Genomic DNA, 20,447 nt, shown 5'->3' on the forward strand with positions numbered 1-20,447 from the left:
GTGGTTGTGGTCATGTCGGGGCAGGGGATGGCGAACGGGAAACGAGAGTACTCATCAATCACGTTGAGGAAGTACGTGTTGCGGTTGGTAGAGGGGAGGGGACCTTTGAAGTCCATGCTGAGGCGTTCAAAGGGACGGGAAGCCTTTATCAGATGCGCTTTTTCGGGGCGGTAGAAGTGCGGCTTGCACTCCGCGCAGATGTGGCAGTTTCTGGTGACTGTACTGACCTCCTCGATGGAGTAGAGCAGGTTGCCGTCTTCACGAAATGGCAGAAGTGGGTGACCCCTGGGTGGCAGAGGTCCTTGTGGAGGGCTCGGAGGCGGTCCACTTGTGCGTTGGCACAGGTGCCGCCGGACCGGGCATCGGGAGGCTCGTTTAGCTTCCCAGGACGATACAAGATGTTATAGTTGTAGGTGGATAACTCGATCCTCCATCGCAAGATCTTGTCATTTTTTATCTTGCCCCACTGTGCATTGTCGAACATGAAGGCCACCGACCATTGATCTGTGAGGAGGGTAAACCTCCTGCAGGCCAGGTAATGCCTCCAATGCCGCACAGCTTCGACTATGGCCTGGGCTTCCTTCTCGACCGAGGAGTGGTGGATTTTGGAAGCATGGAGGGTGCGCGAGAAGAAGGCCACGGGCCTGCCCGCTTGGTTGAGGGTGGCTGCCAGAGCTACGTCGGACACGTCGCTCTCAACCTGGAAGGGGAGGGACTCGTCGATGGCGCGCATCGTGGCCTTTGCGATATCCGCTTTGATACGGCTAAAGGCCAGGCGGGCCTCCGTCGACAGGGGGAAAGTGGTAGTTTGTATGAGGGGACGGGCTTTGTCGGCATGGTTGGGGACCCACTGAGCGTAATAAGAGAAAAACCCGAGGCAGCGCTTCAGGGCCTTGGAGCAGTGAGGGAGGGGGAGCTCCATTAGGGGGCGCATGCGTTCCGGGTCGGGGCCTATCACTCCATTTTGCACTACGTAGCCGAGGATGGCTAGGCGGCCGGTGCGATACACACATTTTTCTTTGTTATAGGTCAAATTCAGGAGTTTTGCGGTTTGGAGGAATTTGAGGAGGTTGGTGTCGTGGTCCTGCTGATCGTGGCAGCAGATGGTGACATTATCGAGATACGGGAAAGTTGCCCGTAAACCGTATCGGTCAACCATTCGGTCAATCTCTCGTTGGAAGACTGCGACCCCATTTGTGACACCGAAGGGAACCCTTAAAAAGTGGTAGAGCCGCCCGTCCGCCTCGAACGCAGTGTACTTGCGATCGCTCGCGCGGATGGTGAGCTGGTAGTAGGCCAACTTCAGGTCTACCGTGGAGAAGACCTTGTACTGTGCGGTCCTGTTGACCAGGTCGGATATACGGGGGAGCGGGTACGCGTCCAGCTGCGTAAACCTGGTGATGGTCTGACTGTAGTCTATGACCATCCTATTCTTCTCCCCGTCTTTACCACCAGAACTTGTGCTTGCCAGGGGCTGTTACTAGCCTCGATGACCCCTTCCTTCAGAAGCCACTAGACCTCGGACCTGATGAAGACCCGGTCCTGGGCACTGTACCGTCTGCTCCTGGTGGCAACAGGTTTGTAATCCGGGGTGAGGTTTGTAAACAAGGACGGGGGATCGACTTTGAGGGTCGCGAGGCTGCAGACAGTGAGGGGAGGTATAGGGGCGCCAAATTTAAATGTTAGGCTCTGGAGGTTACACTGGAAGTCTAACCCCAGGAGTGCAGCCGCGCAGAGGTCGGGAGGACGTAGAGCCTGTAATTTTTGAACTCCCTCCCCTGGACCGTGAGGTCCGCTATACAATACCCCGTGATCACAACCGAATGGGAGCCAGAGGCCAGGGAGATTTTTTGCTTAACGGGATGGACAGGAAGAGAGCAGCGTCTTACCGTGGCAGGGTGTATGAAACTCTCCGTGCTCCCGGAGTCCAGCAGGCAAGACGTTTTGTGCCCATTGAGCAGGACCTTTGTCGTCGCCGGAGAGAGGGTGCGGGGTCGAGACTGGTCCAAGGTGACTGATGCGAGTTGTGGCAGAAGATCGGAGTCGTCACCTGCGCCGGGGTCCTCGGAGCCGATCCAAGATGGCGGCGCCCACTGGTCGCACATAGCGGGGGATGGACAAAATGGCGGCGCCCGTCCCCCGCACGTGGCGTCGGAAAAACAAGACGGCGTCACCCAGAGGCCGCACGTGGCGTTGGGGATGGGGATGGAGAAGTTCGCGGGCAGCACGGGCCCTCGGAGAGAGGGGGGGGGTGTCCCGCAGTCGCTGCCGGGACTGCAGCGAACGCCTTGGCCTGGCAAACCGACAGAAAATGACCCTTCTTACCGCAGCCCTTGCACGTTGCCGATAGGGCTGAGCAACACTGTCGGGAGTGTTTTGCCTGTCCACATAATTAGCAACGGGGCCCAGCGGGGTTTCCAGGGCGTCTTGCAGCGCAGGCCTGAGGTGATTCAGAGACTGTAGGGGAAGGGGAAGCTGAATTCCACGCTGCCCAGGGGGCCGCCGCGCGGTCTGGGGCGTATGAGCGGGCGTTTCTGTTTGCAACATCTAGAGAGTTCACGAGGGCCCGTGCCTCCGTGAGGCTCAAAGTTTCCTTCTCTAACAGTCTCTGGCGGATTTGTGGGGAATGCATACCCACAACAAAGGTGTCTTGGATGAGGAGTTCAGTGTGCTCATTAGCAGAAACTTGTGGGCAGCTGCAGTTCCTCCCCAGTACAAGAAGCGCACGGTAAAAATTGTCTAACGACTCACCAGGGATCTGCTGCCTCGTAGCCAGTAAGTGCCGAGCGTAAACTTGATTTACCGGCCGGATGAAGTGGCCTTTAAGCAGTTCCATGGCGGAGTCGTAATCGGACGTGTCCTCGATGAGCGTGTAGATGGCGGTGCCGACGCACGAGTGGAGGATGTGTAGCTTCTGCTCCCTCGTCGGTACGTTTTCCGCCGTGCTGTGGTAGCTATTAAAACAAGCTAGCCAGTGCTTGAATGTAGCTGCTGCGTTAGCTGCATGGGAGCTGAGTCGTAGACACTCCGGCTCGATGTGGAGCTCCATCCTTTAAAACATGTAGATTAAATTGATGCGCGATCAATAAGCACAAAAACGAGGATGTAGTCCGAATTGAAGGCTTTAATCTACAAGATGTTTCCTCAGCAGCTCAAGTACAGAAAGAAGGCCGGCTGCTGGGAAACACGGGTTCTTATACCCCGCCTCACTGGGCGGAGCTACCTTACGTTCCGACCAATGAAATGCAAACACTTGGGCCAATGAGCAGCGAGCCTTCTTCACCAATGGTAGTTCACACTCCCAGGTACCGTAGTACCTCTAGTCATACTACCACACGGGGAGGGTCAACTTTTAGTGTCGCGAGGCTACATATGGTGAGTGGGGGTAGGGGCCCGCCGAATTTCAGAGTTAGGCTCCTGAGGTTACACTGGAAGTCCAGTCCCAACAGGAGAAGAGCACAGAGGTCTGGGAATACATATAACTTAAATCGGCGTACTCGGCGCCCTCAATTGCTAGGGTTGCGGTAGTGGACCCCCGGATCTGCACTGAGTGCGACCCAGAAGCGAGGGAGATGGTTTGATGTGCTGGGAAGATTGGGAGTAAGCAGCGTCTTACCATGTCTGGATGAATGAAGCTCTCCGTGCTCCCAGAGTCGAACAGGCAAGGTATTTTGTGTCCATCATGGAGCTCCGGAGGTGTTTGGGTCGCGACTGGTCAAGGGTGATTGTGCTGAGTTGCGGGTAGCCGGAGGTGCTGGGGTGATCCCAAGATGGCTGCCCCTGTCGGTCGCACGTGTCGGGCAGCGTTGCAGATGGCGGCCAAGATGGCGGCCCCCGTCAGACGCATGTGTTGGGCGGCGAGGTACTACTCCAGCGTTTCCCCGGGGCGTTGCCGACGGGAAGTGAGGAGATGCCGCGAGCACACCTCGTTCACTGGCCTTACGTATAGGCGCTTCAACATCGCGAGGGCGTCTGCGTAGGTGGAAGCTTCCTCGAGTTGTACAGAGATTCGATGGCTCACCCGGGCGTGGAGGAGGCTCAGCTTCTGATCGTCGGAGACGGAAGGAGGAGGCGAGATAGGCCTCGAAACAGCGGAGCCAGTGCGAAAAAAATCCCTTTTGCCTCTGTGGCTTATGGGTCGAGTTCCAGTTGGTCAGGTTTGAGGGCCGATTCCATTGTGGTGTTGTAGTTGATTAAATTGATGCGACCATCAATTCACACGAAACAAGGAGTAGAAGTAAACTGGCTTTAATCGACTAGAACAGTGCCTGCCTGCAACTGCTCTGCTACTGAGAGCCGCCTACAGGGCAGCTGCTCTTTATCCCTCCCCTCAAGGGGTGGAGCCAGGGGCGGCGCCCACAAGGGCACCAGCATGATACATCACAGGTAATATCTTACAATGGTCCATAGGTGGAGCCCTCATGAGCAACAGCATGATACAGTTACAGACATGGTGAATGGTTAATGCAATACGTTCACCACAGAGGGTAATTAGGGATGAACAAATATTGCATGAACAAATAAAAATAAAGACAGTTGCCAATAAAATGAAGCCCAAGAGAACAAAGAAAGACTTGCAATTATGTAGCACCTTTCACAACCTCAAGATGTCGACATCCCACTTCAGCTACTGAAATACTTTAAAAGGTGGGCACTGCCATTATGTGAGAAACATGACAGATAATCTACATTGGGAAAGATCCTACTCCTAACTAGATCATCTATTAGTGACATTGATTGAAGGATAAATACTGGCCAGGGAACCGAGAAGAACCCCTACTCCCTCCTCAGCAGCTTTGGGCTGCTGGGGCCTCAGTTTAATGCTTCTTTTGAAAGACTGCAATTCTGACAAATCAGCACTCCCAACACCACACGGGTGTGTCAGTCTAGGTTGTGTGTTTAATCCTTAATGTTCATTATGAAGCAATTATAAGAATGAGAAATGAATCACTTTGCTGTCAGCCATGACAACTACTCCCAACAATACAGAATTGTAAATGATAATTTAAACTTAAACATGTCACAATATTGGTATATTACTCGCAGATCTCCTGTGGCATTGCTCATTGTGTGGGATCAGTGATGCAGGTTAAAGTAGAACACCACTACCACCTGGTGGTTACAACCTGTAATTTCAATGTCACATTTACCTGATTGATCAGTTACAATGGATTACATCAAGCATTTTCCAGCAAATTAAAACAAACAGTAGCAGGCAAACATCAGGAAATACATTTTTTTTTTGCAGAAGGCCACATTTTGATACAAGATTCCCTCATCTCTGGCTCCCAGTCTCTCTGTTACTCACTCTTCCTCAGCCCAGTATTCAATTATCTCCATGACACTGCGACAGAATTTTCTCACCTTAGCCCCTGTAAAACTGCACGGCTATTAGTGACTCAACCCCCACCCACTGAACTCTTCAGGGTGTTTGCTGGCACTGAATTGCAGCACCTGCTTCCCAATTCCTCGGCAATTGGATGGGGGAAATGGGTGGGGAAAGGAGGGTGAAATGACATGTTCCTTCTGTCAAAAGAAGGATTTCCCAATTAAAGGGACCACACCTTGGGTTACATGGGCTCGCAGCACCTAGATCTCTGAGACTGCAGAAACTAGGGGAATGGAGAGGAGATTTGAGAAGGTTGTTCCCAGGTCTCTCATTCTTTTTTTAAAAATGTTTTCCAATTAAGGAGCAATTTAGCTTGGCCAATCCACCTACCCTGCACATCTTTGGCTTGTGGGGGTGAAACCCATGCAGGCACGGGGAGAATGACCCACAAAGACAGTGACCCAGAGCCGGGATCGAACCTGGGACCTCGGTGCCGTAAGGCAGTAGTGCTAATTTCTGTGCCACCCTTCAAGTCTATCCTCCACCCCCTCAAAAAAACCTGCTCATCCTCGCCACCATCATGTGGGCCCTATGCATCACTTTAAACTGGATGAGGCTTAACCTCGCACAAGACAAGGATACTGCTCACCAGGTTAAATCGCTGGCTTTGAAAGCAGGCCAGCAGTGCGGTTCGATTCCCGTACCAGCCTCCCCGAACAGGTGCCGGAATGTGGCGACTAGGGGCTTTTCACAGTAACTTCATTGAAGCCTACTCGTGATAATAAGCGATTTTCATTTCATTTCATGAACACTATCAGCTAACACATGGGGGCCAGGAAGGAAAATTGGGTGGTCAGTAGCTTGATGAGAATAGCATTGATGAATGGTAGAGGACAAGAAATTTTATGGGCAGCACGGTAGCATGGTGGCTAGCATAAATGCTTCACAGCTCCAGGGTCCCAGGTTCGATTCCCGGCTGGGTCACTGTCTGTGCGGAGTCTGCACGTCCTCCCCGTGTGTGCGTGGGTTTCCTCCGGGTGCTCCGGTTTCCTCCCACAGTCCAAAGATGTGCGGGTTAGGTGGATTGGCCATGCTAAATTGCCCGTAGTGTCCTAAAAAAAGTAAGGTTAAGGGGGGGGGGGTTGTTGGGTTACGGGTATAGGGTGGATACGTGGGTTTGAGTAGGGTGATCATTGCTCGGCACAACATCGAGGGCCGAAGGGCCTGTTCTGTGCTGTACTGTTCTATGTTCTATGTTCTATGATACATTCACCCTCCTCAAAGCCTCAGCCCATGTCCCGGTCCTCTCCCAACTCCTTCCCATACGCGTTTAACATGCTCCATCAGGGTACCCTCCCATGCCATTAGTTACTTGTAAATATCCAACACCTTCCCCTCGCCTATATCATCCTCCAACAGAAGTTTATCTTGTAGCACTGGAGGGAGCAACCCCCAGGACAGACAGCACCTCTCTCCTCACATAATCCCAAATCTTCCAATACCTAAACCCATTCCCCTTGGGCAACTCACACAATTCCTCCAACTCCTCTGGTCCTGCAAACCTGCCCCTATAAACAAGTCCCTGAAGTACTCAATCCCCACTTGCCGCCACCCCTGGAACCTCGCATCCAGACTCGGCGGCACGAACCTCTGGTTATCACAAATAGGCGCCCACAATGACATTCCCTCTAACCCTAAATGTTGCCGACATGGCACCCACATCCTCAAGGCCAACATCACCACTAGACTAATGGAACACCTGGCCGGTGAGAATGGCAGGGGCGCCAACAACATAGTCCTCAAGCTTGGTCCCCTACACAATGCCGCCTACACCCGTCCCCTAACCGACCTCTCCTCCACGGTCCATTTCCTCACCATCCTAATGTTTGCAGCTCAATAATAATTTATCAAATTCAGCCACATCAGTCCCACCCCCATGCGCACATTCCAGAAAAGCCCGCCGTACCCACGGGGCTTACCCCGCCCACACAAACCCTGAAATCAACATAGAACAGAGAACATACAGTGCAGAAGGAGGCCATTCGATCCATCGAGTGCACCGACCCACTTAAGCCCTCACTTCCACCCTATCCCCTTAACTCAATAATCCCTCCTAACCTTTTTGGCACTAATGGCAATTTAGCATAGTCAATCCACCTAACCTGCACGTCTTTGGACTGTGGGAGGAAACAGGAGCACCCGGAGGAAACCCACGCAGACACGGGGAGAACGTGCAGACTCCACACAGACAGTGACCCAGCGGGGAATCACACCTGGAACCCAGGCGCTGTGACGCCACAGTGCTATTCACTTGTACTACCGTGCTGCCCACTAACCATTAACTTTCCTGAAAATGGCTTAGGGACAAAGATGGGAAGGTTCTGAAACACAAACAGAAACCTAGGTAGCACTGTCATTTTTACTGTCAGCACCTGCCCTGCCAGCAACAACGGCAACACATCCCACCCTTTAAATCTGCCTTCATTCTCTCCACCAATCGAACCAAGTTCAACCTTTGCAGCTGGGCCCAGCTCCATGCCACCTGAATACCAAGGTATCAAAAACTGATCCTCACCACACTAAATGGTAACTCCCCTAACCTCCTTTCCTGTCTTCTGGCATTGATCGGGAAAACATTACACTTTTCCATATTCAATTTATATCCCAAAAACCGGCCAAATTCCCAAGATACCCATAATCCCAGAATGCAGCACAAGTCTGAAATATATAATAACAGATCATCCATGTACAGTGAAACTCTATGTTCGATCACCACACCCCCTGCTCAATCCCTCTCCACTCCCTCAATGCCCTGAGCACCATGTCCAGTGGCTCTATCGCCAAGACGACGGGGAGAGTTGGCAACCCTACCTCTTCCAATGGTGCAACCCAAAGTATCCCAAACTCACTTTAAGTAACCTCCAGACTTTTGCCGACAACTGCCTTCCCTTCACGAACCTATCTGACCTCCCCAATAAACCCCGGCTCGCAGTCCTCGATCCGCGATGCAAGCACCTTCGCCAATAACTTGGCATCGACATTCAACAATGATATTGGGCGGTATGTCCCACACTGCTCCGGGTCCTTATCCTTTTTAAGAATCAGGGAGATAGAAGTCTACGACAAAGTAGGGGAGGGGGAGTATCCCCCTTTCCCTCACCCCATTATACACCCTCACCAGCAGTAGCCCCAGCTCCACCCAAACTTTGTATAAAACTCCACTGGGAACCCATCTGGACACAGGCCTTCCCCAAGTGCATTGCCCCCATGCCATCCATTACCTCCCGCAGCCCAATCGGGGCCTCCAGGCCCTGCACCCACCCCTCCTCCACCTTGGGAAACTCCAGGGAGAAGAGGGGTAACAAGTGAATGGAGCTTTGAGCAGCAGAGTTTAGTATGTCTTCAAGTTTATAGCGGGTGGAATGTGGGAGACCAGCCAGGATTGCATTGCAAGAGTCAAATCTCAGGGTAACGAAGGCATGAATGAGAGTCTCAGTAGCAGCATCATTTAAAATTTAAGCTTGGCTTTCCACACCTCACAGATTGGCTTCCAGAGTGGCCCAATGTCACTCTGAAGGGACATCTCTGACGACCCATATTTCAAACTTCAGTAACTTTCTTTGACATTGTTCTTGTTGATTTACATGTCCTAATGGCAATTTGATCTGATTGGGATGGGTACAGCATTGTAGGGGCCCACTCAAGGCCTCATGTGGCAAATTACTTGCTTTATTCAGTGTACTTACCACTGGCCTTGAGGTAGGTAGAACTGATTGGATTTTCCATTGTCATATGTGATATAATAACAGGGGACGGAATAGAAAGATGGATAAAATTCCTCTCCCCAGTTAGACACTAATTCCATGCCATTAACAGACAGTGCAGAATCCCTAGGCTTACGTAATGCTACATTCCTAGCTAGAATCAAGCACACCCAGTCCCCATCAACATTCAAAAGTAGTTTTGAAATAAAATATTTTGATAGTACAAAAAATCCCCAAGCATAAATAGGTCCATAGAAACATAGAAAATAGAAGTTGGAAGAGGCCATTCGACCCTGGGAGTCAGCTCCGCCATTCATTGTGATCATGGCTGATCATCAAGTTCAATACCCTGATCCCGCCTTCCCCCCAATATCCCTTGAACCCTTTAGCCCCATGAGATATAACCACTTTCTTCTTGAAATTACACAACATTTTCGTCTGAACTAATTTTTGTGGCAGCAAATTCCACAGATTCTCCACTCTCTGGGTGAAGAAATTTCTCATCACCTCAGTCCGAAAAGATTTACTCCTTATTTGACCTGCGACATTTACCCAGATCGGATTCTGTGAAAGGAGGCTTTACAGTGTTATGAAGATAACAAAAAAGGCTACTTACAGGTTATAACGTGCCTTGTTCTGCCAGGACCTCCAACACCACCAGAATTGGCAGCAAAGACAGTAATTCCGTAGAGAGTGGATGGATCCAAACCTGGGACAATTCCTTTGGTGCTGACAAATGTCAAATTATAGTTTCTAGTGCTGGATTTCACATTCAAAAGGTACCGATTTGCTCCCCATACTTTAGTCCATTCGGCAATGACCACTGAACTGGAATTTGATTTTAGGCTGAATAGTTTTGGACTCAATGGCACTTCATAAATAAAAAGTAAAATAGGATAGTTAGCAGGTGAACTACATTAAAAGACATGTAATTTTATTCCTGAAACTGTTGGAAACTTGAAATAAGTGCGAGGTATTTCCCAGTCAGTCAATGAAATATTTTCCACCGCGAGAAATATGAACTGTTTCATATATAAGGGAATCACTGCTCACACATTATTAACAAATTTTAGCCTCCACATTATATTTAGTCTTCTTTCCTCCACATTATGTGGCCAATTGAGGGTACACTAGGCCGTCAATGATAGGCCATTGCTAATTCCACTTTACATTTGCATGTGAGTGGCTGAAGTCTATGCCGTCTGCCAGAATTTGATCATTTGTTTTGTGTTGGACATCAGAGTCATAAAATCTTTACACCACAGGAGACTATTTGGCCCATCAAGTCCATTCTGGCTCTGCGGAGCAATCCAGTCAGCCCCATATTCCCCCTTCTGTCCCTGCAAGTTTATTTTACTCAAGTGTTTGTCCAATTTCCTTGTTGAAGTCAAACATCTTCTTTTACATCACCCTTCGAAGCAGCAGGTTTCAGGTCAGCACCACTCGCTTGCTGCACAAAAATGTTCTTCCTCACATCCCCTCCTACCCTTCTGTATCTTGAATGGTTGAGGTAAATATACATCTTATCACTTATTGGTGGATCAATGCACTATCATGTTGGATTGTCTCATGCTCAAAGAGTATTAAATTCCAATTAATTGGTACATCCTATTGTCTGTTCCATTTTGCAGGGATGCTAACAATCCTGGCTCCTTTTGAACATGTTACTTTCAATAATTTACACACAGCAAAATTAATCTGAAACTACTTTACAATTATCATTGTAACTCGGGGTTGCCGCATACAAAGATACAAAACTCTCCTTGGCAAGATGGCACAATGCATTGGGAAAGGGGCCAATTGCTGGTCAGCAGCTTTCCCAGAGGAATAAAGGCCAAAGTGGAGGGATACTCAGAGCATAGAACATAGAACATAGAACGATACAGCGCAGTACAGGCCCTTCGGCCCTCGATGTTGCACCGACATGGAAAAAAAAAAACTAAAGGCCATCTAACCTACACTATGCCCTTATCATCCATATGCTTATCCAATAAATTTTTAAATGCCCTCAATGTCGGCGAGTTCACTACTGTTGCAGGTAGGGCATTCCACGGCCTCACCACTCTTTGCGTAAAAAACCCAGCTCTGACCTCTGTCCTATATCTATTACCCCTCAATTTAAGGCTATGTCCCCTCGTGCTAGCCACCTCCATCCGCGGGAGAAGGCTCTCGCTGTCCACCCTATCTAACCCTCTGATCATTTTGTATGCCTCTATTAAGTCACCTCTTAACCTTCTTCTCTCTAACGAAAACAACCTCAAGTCCATCAGCCTTTCCTCATAAGATTTTCCCTCCATACCAGGCAACATCCTGGTAAATCTCCTCTGCACCCGTTCCAAAGCTTCCACGTCCTTCCTATAATGAGGCGACCAGAACTGTACGCAATACTCCAAATGCGGCCGTACCAGAGTTTGGTACAGCTGCATCATGACCTCATGGCTCCGGAACTCAATCCCTCTACCAATAAAGGCCAACACACCATAGGCCTTCTTCACAACCCTATCAACCTGGGTGGCAACTTTCAGGGATCTATGTACATGGACACCGAGATCCCTCTGCTCATCCACACTACCAAGAATTTTACCATTAGCCAAATATTCCGCATTCCTGTTATTCTTTCCAAAGTGAATCACCTCACACTTCTCCACATTAAACTCCATTTGCCACCTCTCAGCCCAGCTCTGCAGCTTATCTATGTCCCTCTGTAACCTGCAACATCCTTCCGCACTGTCTACAACTCCACCGACTTTAGTGTCGTCTGCAAATTTACTCACCCATCCTTCTGCGCCCTCCTCTAGGTCATTTATAAAAATGACAAACAGCAACGGCCCCAGAACAGATCCTTGTGGTACGCCACTCGTAACTGAACTCCATTCTGAACATTTCCCATCAACTACCACTCTCTGTCTTCTTTCAACTAGCCAATTTCTGATCCACATCTCTAAATCACCCTCAATCCCCAGCCTCCGTATTTTCTGCAATAGCCGACCGTGGGGAACCTTATCAAACGCTTTACTGAAATCCATATACACCACATCAACTGCTCTACCCTCGTCTACCTGTTCAGTCACCTTCTCAAAGAACTCGATAAGGTTTGTGAGGCATGACCTACCCTTCACAAAACCATGCTGACTATCCCTAATCATATTATTCCTATCTAGATGATTATAAATCGTATCTTTTATAATCCTCTCCAAGACTTTACCCACCACAGACGTTAGGCTCACCGGCCTATAGTTACCGGGGTTATCTCTACTCCCCTTCTTGAACAAAGGGACCACATTTGCTATCCTCCAGTCCTCTGGCACTATTCCTGTAGCTAATGATGACCTAAAAATCAAAGCCAAAGGCTCAGCAATCTCTTCCCTGGCTTCCCAGAGAATCCTAGGATAAATCCCATCCGTCCCCGGGGACTTATCTATTTTCACCTTGTCCAGAATTGCCAACACTTCTTCCCTACGCACCTCAATGCCATCTATTCTAATAGCCTGGGTCTCAGCATTCTCCTCCACAATATTATCTTTTTCTTGAGTGAATACTGACGAAAAGTATTCATTTAGTATCTCGCTTATCTCCTCAGCCTCCACACACAACTTCCCACCACTGTCCTTGACTGGCCCTACTCTTACCCTAGTCATTCTTTTATTCCTGACATACCTATAGAAAGCTTTTGGGTTTTCCTTGATCCTACCTGCCAAAGACTTCTCATGTCCCCTCCTTGCTCGTCTCAGCTCTCTCTTTAGATCCTTCCTCGCTTCCTTGTAACTATCAAGCGCCCCAACTGAAACTTCACGCCTCATCTTCACATAGGCCTCCTTCTTCCTCTTAACAAGAGATTCCACTTCTTTGGTAAACCACGGTTCCCTCGCTCGACCCCTTCCTCCCTGCCTGACTGGTACGTACTTATCAAGAACATGCAATAGCTGTTCCTTGAACAAGCTCCACATATCCAGTGTGCCCAACCCTTGCAGCCTACTTCTCCAACCAACACATCCTAAGTCATGTCTAATGGCATCATAATTGCCCTTCCCCCAGCTATAACTCTTGCTCTGCGGGGTATACTTATCCCTTTCCATCACTAACGTAAAGGTCACCGAATTGTGGTCACTGTCTCCAAAGTGTTCACCTACCTCCAGATCTAACACCTGGCCTGGTTCATTACCCAAAACCAAATCCAAAGTGGCCTCACCTCTTGTTGGCCTGTCAACATATTGTGTCAGAAAACCCTCCTGCACACATTGTACAAAGAACGACCCATCCAATGTACTCGAACTATATCTTTTCCAGTCTATATTAGGAAAGTTAAAGTCTCCCATAACAACTACCCTGTTACTTTCGCTCTTTTCCAGAATCATCTTCGCCATCCTTTCCTCTACATCTCTAGAACTATTAGGTGGCCTATAGAAAACTCCCAACAGGGTGACCTCTCCTTTCCTGTTTCTAACCTCAGCCCATACTACCTCGGAAGAAGAGTCCCCATCTTGCATTCTTTCTACCACCGTAATACTGTCCTTGACTAGCAGCGCCACACCTCCCCCTCTTTTGCCCCCTTCTCTGACCTTACTAAAGCACCTAAACCCCGGAACCTGCAACAACCATTCCTGTCCCTGCTCTATCCATGTCTCTGAAATGGCCACAACATCGAAGTCCCAGGTACCAACCCATGCTGCCAGTTCCCCTACCTTATTTCGTATACTCCTGGCATTGAAATAGACACACTTCAAACCACAGACCTGAACACTGCCGCCCTCCTGCGAAGTCAAAACTGTGCTCCTGACCTCTCTACTCTCAATCTCTCGCACCCCAAAACTACAATCCAGGTTCCCATGCCCCTGCTGAATTAGTTTAAACCCCCCCAAAGAGTACTAACAAATCTCCCCCCCAGGATATTGGTGCCCCTCAGGTTCAGATGTAGACCATCCTGTCTATAGAGGTCCCACCTTCCCCAGAAAGAGCCCCAGTTATCCAGAAATCTGAATCCCTCCCGCCTGCACCATCCCTGTAGCCACGTGTTTAATTGCTCTCTCTCCCTATTCCTCATCTCACTATCACGTGGCACGGGCAACAACCCAGAGATAACAACTCTGTTTGTTCTCGCTCTGAGCTTCCATCCTAGCTCCCTAAAGGCCTGCCTGACATCCTTGTCCCCTTTCCTACCTATGTCGTTAGTGCCAATGTGGACTACGACTTGGGGCTGCTCCCCCTCCCCCTTAAGGACCCGGAAAACACGATCCGAGACATCACGTACCCTTGCACCTGGGAGGCAACATACCAAACGTGAGTCTCTCTCGCTCCCACAAAATCTCCTATCTGTGCCCCTGACTATTGAGTCCCCAATTACTAATGTTCTACTCCTTTCCCCCCTTCCCTTCTGAGCAACAGGGACAGACTCTGTGCCAGAGGCCCGTACCCCATGGCTTACCCCTGGTAAGTCGTCCCCCCCACAAGTATCCAAAACGGTATACTTGTTACTCAGGGGAACGACCGCAGGGGGGGGGGACTTGGGTCTGGTGCCTTTTTGTCTACCCTCTTTATTCCAAGATGACGGTCGGCACTATAAGAAATAAAAAAGGGGTCAATTTAATCCAACTTGTCAAGTGGAAAACCCACATGATTGGATTAAATGCCAGTTTTACACTGTCCCCAGAATTACTCCAATGGCCTCAGTTTCCAAACTGACTGGTTATTTAACATTTGCCCCAAAGCATTTTTGCTAGTTTCCTGGGTTGACGTTTCTGAAGCAACATTGAAGTCTTTTAGAGGGTTTCAATAAACAGGATCAGTTACCATGGTGAGACCATCAGCCTATCATTAGCAGACCTCATCTCACTAGACAATGAATTAAGCACCCTGACCAATAATTGGGGGAACCTTAGGTGAAATCCTCCCTCCTACCTGTTGTAGCAACTTCTCAAAATATTTTAAAGCACTTCACACAATTAATTATGATTTGGAGATGCTGGTGTTGGACTGGGGTGAGCACAGTAAGAAGTCTTACAACACCAAGTTAAAGTCCAACAGGTTTGTTTCAAATCACTAGCTTTCGGAGCACTGCTCCTTCCTCAGGTGAATGAAGAGGCGGGTTCCAGAAACATATATATAGACAAAGTCAAAGATGCAAGACAATACTTTGAATGCGAGCATTTGCAGGTAATTAAGTCTTTACAGATCCAGAGAGAGGGATAACCCCAGGTTAAAGAGGTGTGAATTGTCTCAAGCCAGGACAGTTGGTGGGATTTCACAGGCCCAGGCCAGATGGTGGGAGGTGAATGTAATGTGACATGAATCCAAGGTCCCGGTTGAGGCCGTACTCATGTGTGTGGAACTTGGCTATAAGTTTCTGCTCGGCGATTCTGTGTTGTCGCGCATCCTGAAGGCCACCTTGGAGAACGCTTACCCGGAGATCAGAGGCTGAATGCCCTCGACTGCTGAAGTCTTCCCCGACTGGAAGGGAACATTCCTGCCTGGTGATTGTCACGCGATGTCCGTTCATTCGTTGTCTCAGCGTCTGCATGATCTCGCCAATGTACCACACTTCAGGACCTCCTTTCCTGGAGCGTATGAGGTAGACAACATTGGCCGAGTCGCACGAGTATGTACCGCGTACCTGGTGGGTGGTGTTCTCACGTGTAATGGTGGTATCCATGTCGATGATCTGGCACATCTTGCAGAGATTGCCTTGGCAGAGTTGTGTGGTGTCATGGTCGCTGTTCTGAAGGCTGGGTAATTTGCTGCTAACAATGGTTTGTTTGAGGTTGCGCAGTTGTTTGAAGGCAAGTAGTGGGGGTGTGGAGATGACCTTGGCAAGATGTTTGTCTTCATTGATGATGTGTTGAAGCTGCGAAGAAGATCCCATAGGTTCTCCGCTCCAGAGAAGTACTGGACGACAAAGGGTACTCTGTTGGTTGTGTCCTGTGTTTGTCTTCTGAGGAGGTCAGTGCGGTTTTTTGTTGTGGCACGTTGGAACTTTCGATGGATGAGTCGAGCGCCATATTCCGTTCGTACGAGGGCATCTTTCAGAGTCTGTCCTCCTCATCTGAGCAGATCCTGTGTATATGGAGCGCATGTCCACAGGGGATGGCTTCTTTAACGTGTTTAGGGTGGAAGCTGGAGAAGTGGACCATCGTGAGGTTATCCATGGGCTTGCGGCAAAAAAAGTGCTGAGGTGACCGTCCTTGATGGAGATGAATGTGTCTAAGATTACAACCTGTTTTGGAGAGTAGTCCATGGTGAGTCTATTGGTGGGATGGATACCATGGTGAGTCTGATGGTGGGATGGAATCAAGGACGGTCACCTCAGCACTTCGTTTTACCGCAAGCCCATGGATAACCTCACGATGCTCCACCTCTCCAACTTCAACCCTGGAGGAGCGTAACAGACATCTACAGATGCTGAAAGATGCCCTCGTACGAACGGGATATGGTGCTGGACTCACCGATTGACAGTTCCAACGCGCCACAGCAAAAAACCGCACAGACCTCCTCAGAAGACAAACACGGGACACAACCAACAGAGTACCCTTCGTCGTCCAGTACTTCCCCGGAGCAGAGAAACTACAACATCTTCTTCATAGCCTTGAACACGTCATCGATGAAGATGAACATCTTGCCAAGGTCATCCCCACACCCCACTACTTGCCTTCAAACAACTGCGCAACCTCAAACAAACCACTGTTTGCAGCAAACTACCCAGCCTTCAGAACAGCGACCACGACACCACACAACCATGCCATGGCAATCTCTGCAAGACGTGCCAGATCATCGACATGGATACCACCATTACACGTGAGAACATCACCCACTAGGTACGCGGTACATACTCGTGTGACTCGGCCATCATTGGCCTCACGGTAGCATGGTGGTTAGCATCAATGCTTCACAGCTCCAGGGTCCCAGGTTCGATTCCCGGCTGGGTCACTGTCTGTGTGGAGTCTGCATGTCCTCCCTGTGTGTGCGTGGGTTTCCTCCGCGTGCTCCGGTTTCCTCCCACAGTCCAAAGATGTGCGGGTTAGGTGGATTGGCCATGCTAAATTGCCCGTAGTGTAAGGTTAATGGGGGGATTGTTGGGTTACGGGTATACGGGTTACGTGGGTTTAAAGTAGGGTGATCATTGTTCGGCACAACATCGAGGGCCGAAGGGCCTGTTCTGTGCTGTACTGTTCTATGTTCTATGTCTACCTCATACGCTGCAGGAAAGGATGCAGAAAGGAAGCGTGGTACATTGGCGAGACCATGTAGACGCTGCGACAACGGATGAACGGACATCGCGCGACAATCACCAGGCAGGAGTGTTCCCCTCCAGTCAGGGAACACTTCAGCAGCCAAGGGCATTCAGCCTCTGATCTTCGGTAAGCGTTCAGCAAGACGGCCTTCAGGACGCGTGACAACACAGAATCGCCGAGCAGAAACTTATAGCCAAGTTCCGCACACATGAGTACGGCCTCAACCGGGACTTTGGATTCATGTCTCATTACATTCACCCCCCCACCATCTGGCCTGGGCTTGCGAAATCCCACCAACTGTCCTGGCTTGAGACAATTCACACCTCTTTAACCTGGGGTTATCACTCTCTCTGGATCTGTAAAGACTTAATTACCTGCAAATGCTCGCATTCAAAGTATCGTTTTGCATCTTTGACTTTGTCTATGTATATGTTTCTGGAACATACCTCTTCATTCACCTGAGGAAAGAGCAGTGCTTCGAAAGCTGGTGATTTAACCTGGTGATATAAGACTTCTTACTGCACAATTAATTAATTCTGGAACACCAACAATGTTCTCCTACAGGCAATGTTCTCCTACAGTGTAACATCCCACAAGCAGCAATGAGATGCATTAGCAATTAATCAGTTATCTTGATAATAGCGGTTGAATGAACAATATTGGCAGGGCAGCAGGGGGGCAAGCTGTCCTACTTTGAATGCTGCCAAGTGATCTTTGCCATCCACTATGGAATAGACAGATGGAATCTTGGTTAAATACCTAATTCAAGTGGGGGACTGCAGAACTCCCTCAGCACTGCCATGCAAGGTCAATGTGAAATGTTAATTTATATACCTGTTGTGGGACTTTAACACACAGCATTCTGACCGAGAGACAACAATGATGTACATTAATTAGAGCTGAATCATGGAAGATTGAGGGTGGGGAGCAATTCCAATGTTTGGCTCCATTAAGGAAGTGATGATTATCTTACCTGTTCTTCCTGTTCGTGATGCAGTAGCAGCTACATGTAAGTATCTAATAGCTTTGACTGTCACTTTGTAGAGCACTCCCGCTCTCAACCTTCGATATATTTTCTGAGTGATAAAGGGAGGTGCAATGACAGTGAATGGTAGCTTTCTGGTATTATTCACAATCCTTAGATCAAGAATGTAATAACCAACATTAGGGTATGGTGTCCATGATACTGTTAACTTGGATGGTGCAGCTGATGTTATTTCTGTGATGGCAAATTCTGTGAAAACAATACAGAAATTTCTAACATCTTTTTTATGGCACATTTTACAGTCATTTTCACACCTTGCAGGCAATGATCTCTAGGTACTCAAACCATTAGGCGTAGCCATTGGGTAAATCAATTATTCCACCTAACGTTCACACAAAGGTGGCTTACATGTAAATGTTACCTCAGACAAATCAATAAAATTATGCGGATTTCCTTACCATTGTAGATTTTCCAGTTTCAGTGTAATCTTTCTTTTTCACGTTGTGCTAGTTAATAATTATGCGAGTGGGTTCTTCACTACGGTCTGCCTTCACCAGTCAATCTAAATATTGAGATTTGTATAGCCTGATGTGCTGTAAGATTGTCAGTGATCTTGTAAATTGGGCCCTAGCCATTTACTCACTTTGCAAGCTTGATGCAAAAATAGAGCACATCAAAGCTTTCCTGTAGGACAATGGCTACCCTGATGTTATTGTTGTTCACTGTATCGTGCAAACTTACAAATTGGCCAAGGCCGCCACTTTTTCTACCTCAAATTATCTCGAAAAGCTAAATATCCCAAAGAATATGAACAAGTTAAGCAAGTGTAAGGTTATCCATTGTGGATTTAAAAAAAGTATAGATCAGGGTACTTTTTAGACTGTATGAAGCTAAATTCAGTGGAGATCCAAAGAGACCTGAGATTCAGGTGCATAGATTTTTAAAATGCCATGAACAATTATCGAAAGTAATCTAGAAGGCTAATGGAAAGTTGGCCTTTATATCTAGAGACTTGAGTAGAAGGACGCAGAAGTTCTGCTGCAGCTTTACAAAACCTTCATTAGACCCCACTTGGAGTACTGTGAGCAGGTCTGGGCACCACCCCTTAGGAAGGACATTCTGGCCTTGGAGGGATTGCAACATGGGTTTACTAGAATGACACCTGGACTACAGGGGTTAGGTTATGAGGTGAGATTATACAAATCATACTTGTTTTCTTTAGAATTTAGAAGGTGAAGGGGTGATCTGATTGAAGTCTTCAAGATTTTACCAGGAAAAGACAGGGCAGATAAAGATAAACTGTTTCCACTGTTGGAGATTCCAGGACTAGGGGGAGCATAGTCTAAAATTTAGGGCCAGACCATTCAGGAAAGATAAGACTATAAGACCATAAGACATAGGAGTGGAAGTAAGGCCATTCGGCCCATCGAGTCCACTCCGCCATTCAATCATGGCTGATGGGCATTTCAACTCCACCTACCAGCATTCTCCCCGATGTTAGGAAACACTTCAACACAAAGGATGGTAGAGGTTTGGAACTCTCTTCTACAAATGGCAATTGATGCTAGATCAGTTGTTAATTTTAAATCAGAGTTAGGTACATTTTTGTTAAGCAAAGCTATTAAGGGATATGGGTCAAAGACAGATATATGGAGTTAGGCCACAGATAAGCCATGACCTCATTGGATGGTGGGGAAGACGCAAGGGCCAAATGGCCTATGCCTGTTCCTAACCAGTTTCACACTATTACTATGCAGTGGCTACACGAGTGGCATTTACCCCTAACATGATACTGCCTGCAGCACAAAAAGACATTCTGCCTGCCACACAATTGAATAACGTCCGGTTTAAAGACCAGTGCTGGTGCAATATGTAGACTGGATGTCCCAGAGATTGGCTGGCTAAATCAAACAGCATATTCTTTCAACTATTTGCAATAAACAGACTTCAAACAGTACTCCAACATCCCACCCATACCAAAGCAAAACATCTACAGTCAGATGTGATTCTACACTTGCTGAACAATACTGAGTGCATTAAAAGTTACTCGAGCAACCAATTTAAGATGATCGGTGAGCTCACAACATGGTTCAGTTGCGCTTGCTGGAAGCAACATACATTCATATACAGACTCATTTTATGCAAAC

General features: G+C 48.3%; 1 protein-coding gene across 1 annotated transcript in view; it reads right to left on the bottom strand.

Annotated features, from left to right (window-relative positions):
• Window positions 1-20,447, bottom strand: part of LOC119964226 (receptor-type tyrosine-protein phosphatase beta-like) — a 95,161-nt gene that overhangs the window by 68,558 nt on the left and 6,156 nt on the right. Inside the window, exons 3-4 of the mRNA XM_038793510.1 lie at window positions 18,289-18,549; window positions 9,710-9,964 (exon numbers count right to left, since the gene is read on the bottom strand). Coding sequence (XP_038649438.1) covers window positions 9,710-9,964; window positions 18,289-18,549 — 516 coding nt within the window. The remainder of the gene's footprint in view (window positions 1-9,709; window positions 9,965-18,288; window positions 18,550-20,447) is intronic.

The sequence above is a fragment of the Scyliorhinus canicula genome, chromosome 4 (genome assembly GCF_902713615.1).
Source record: "Scyliorhinus canicula chromosome 4, sScyCan1.1, whole genome shotgun sequence".
Lineage (NCBI taxonomy): Eukaryota > Metazoa > Chordata > Chondrichthyes > Carcharhiniformes > Scyliorhinidae > Scyliorhinus > Scyliorhinus canicula.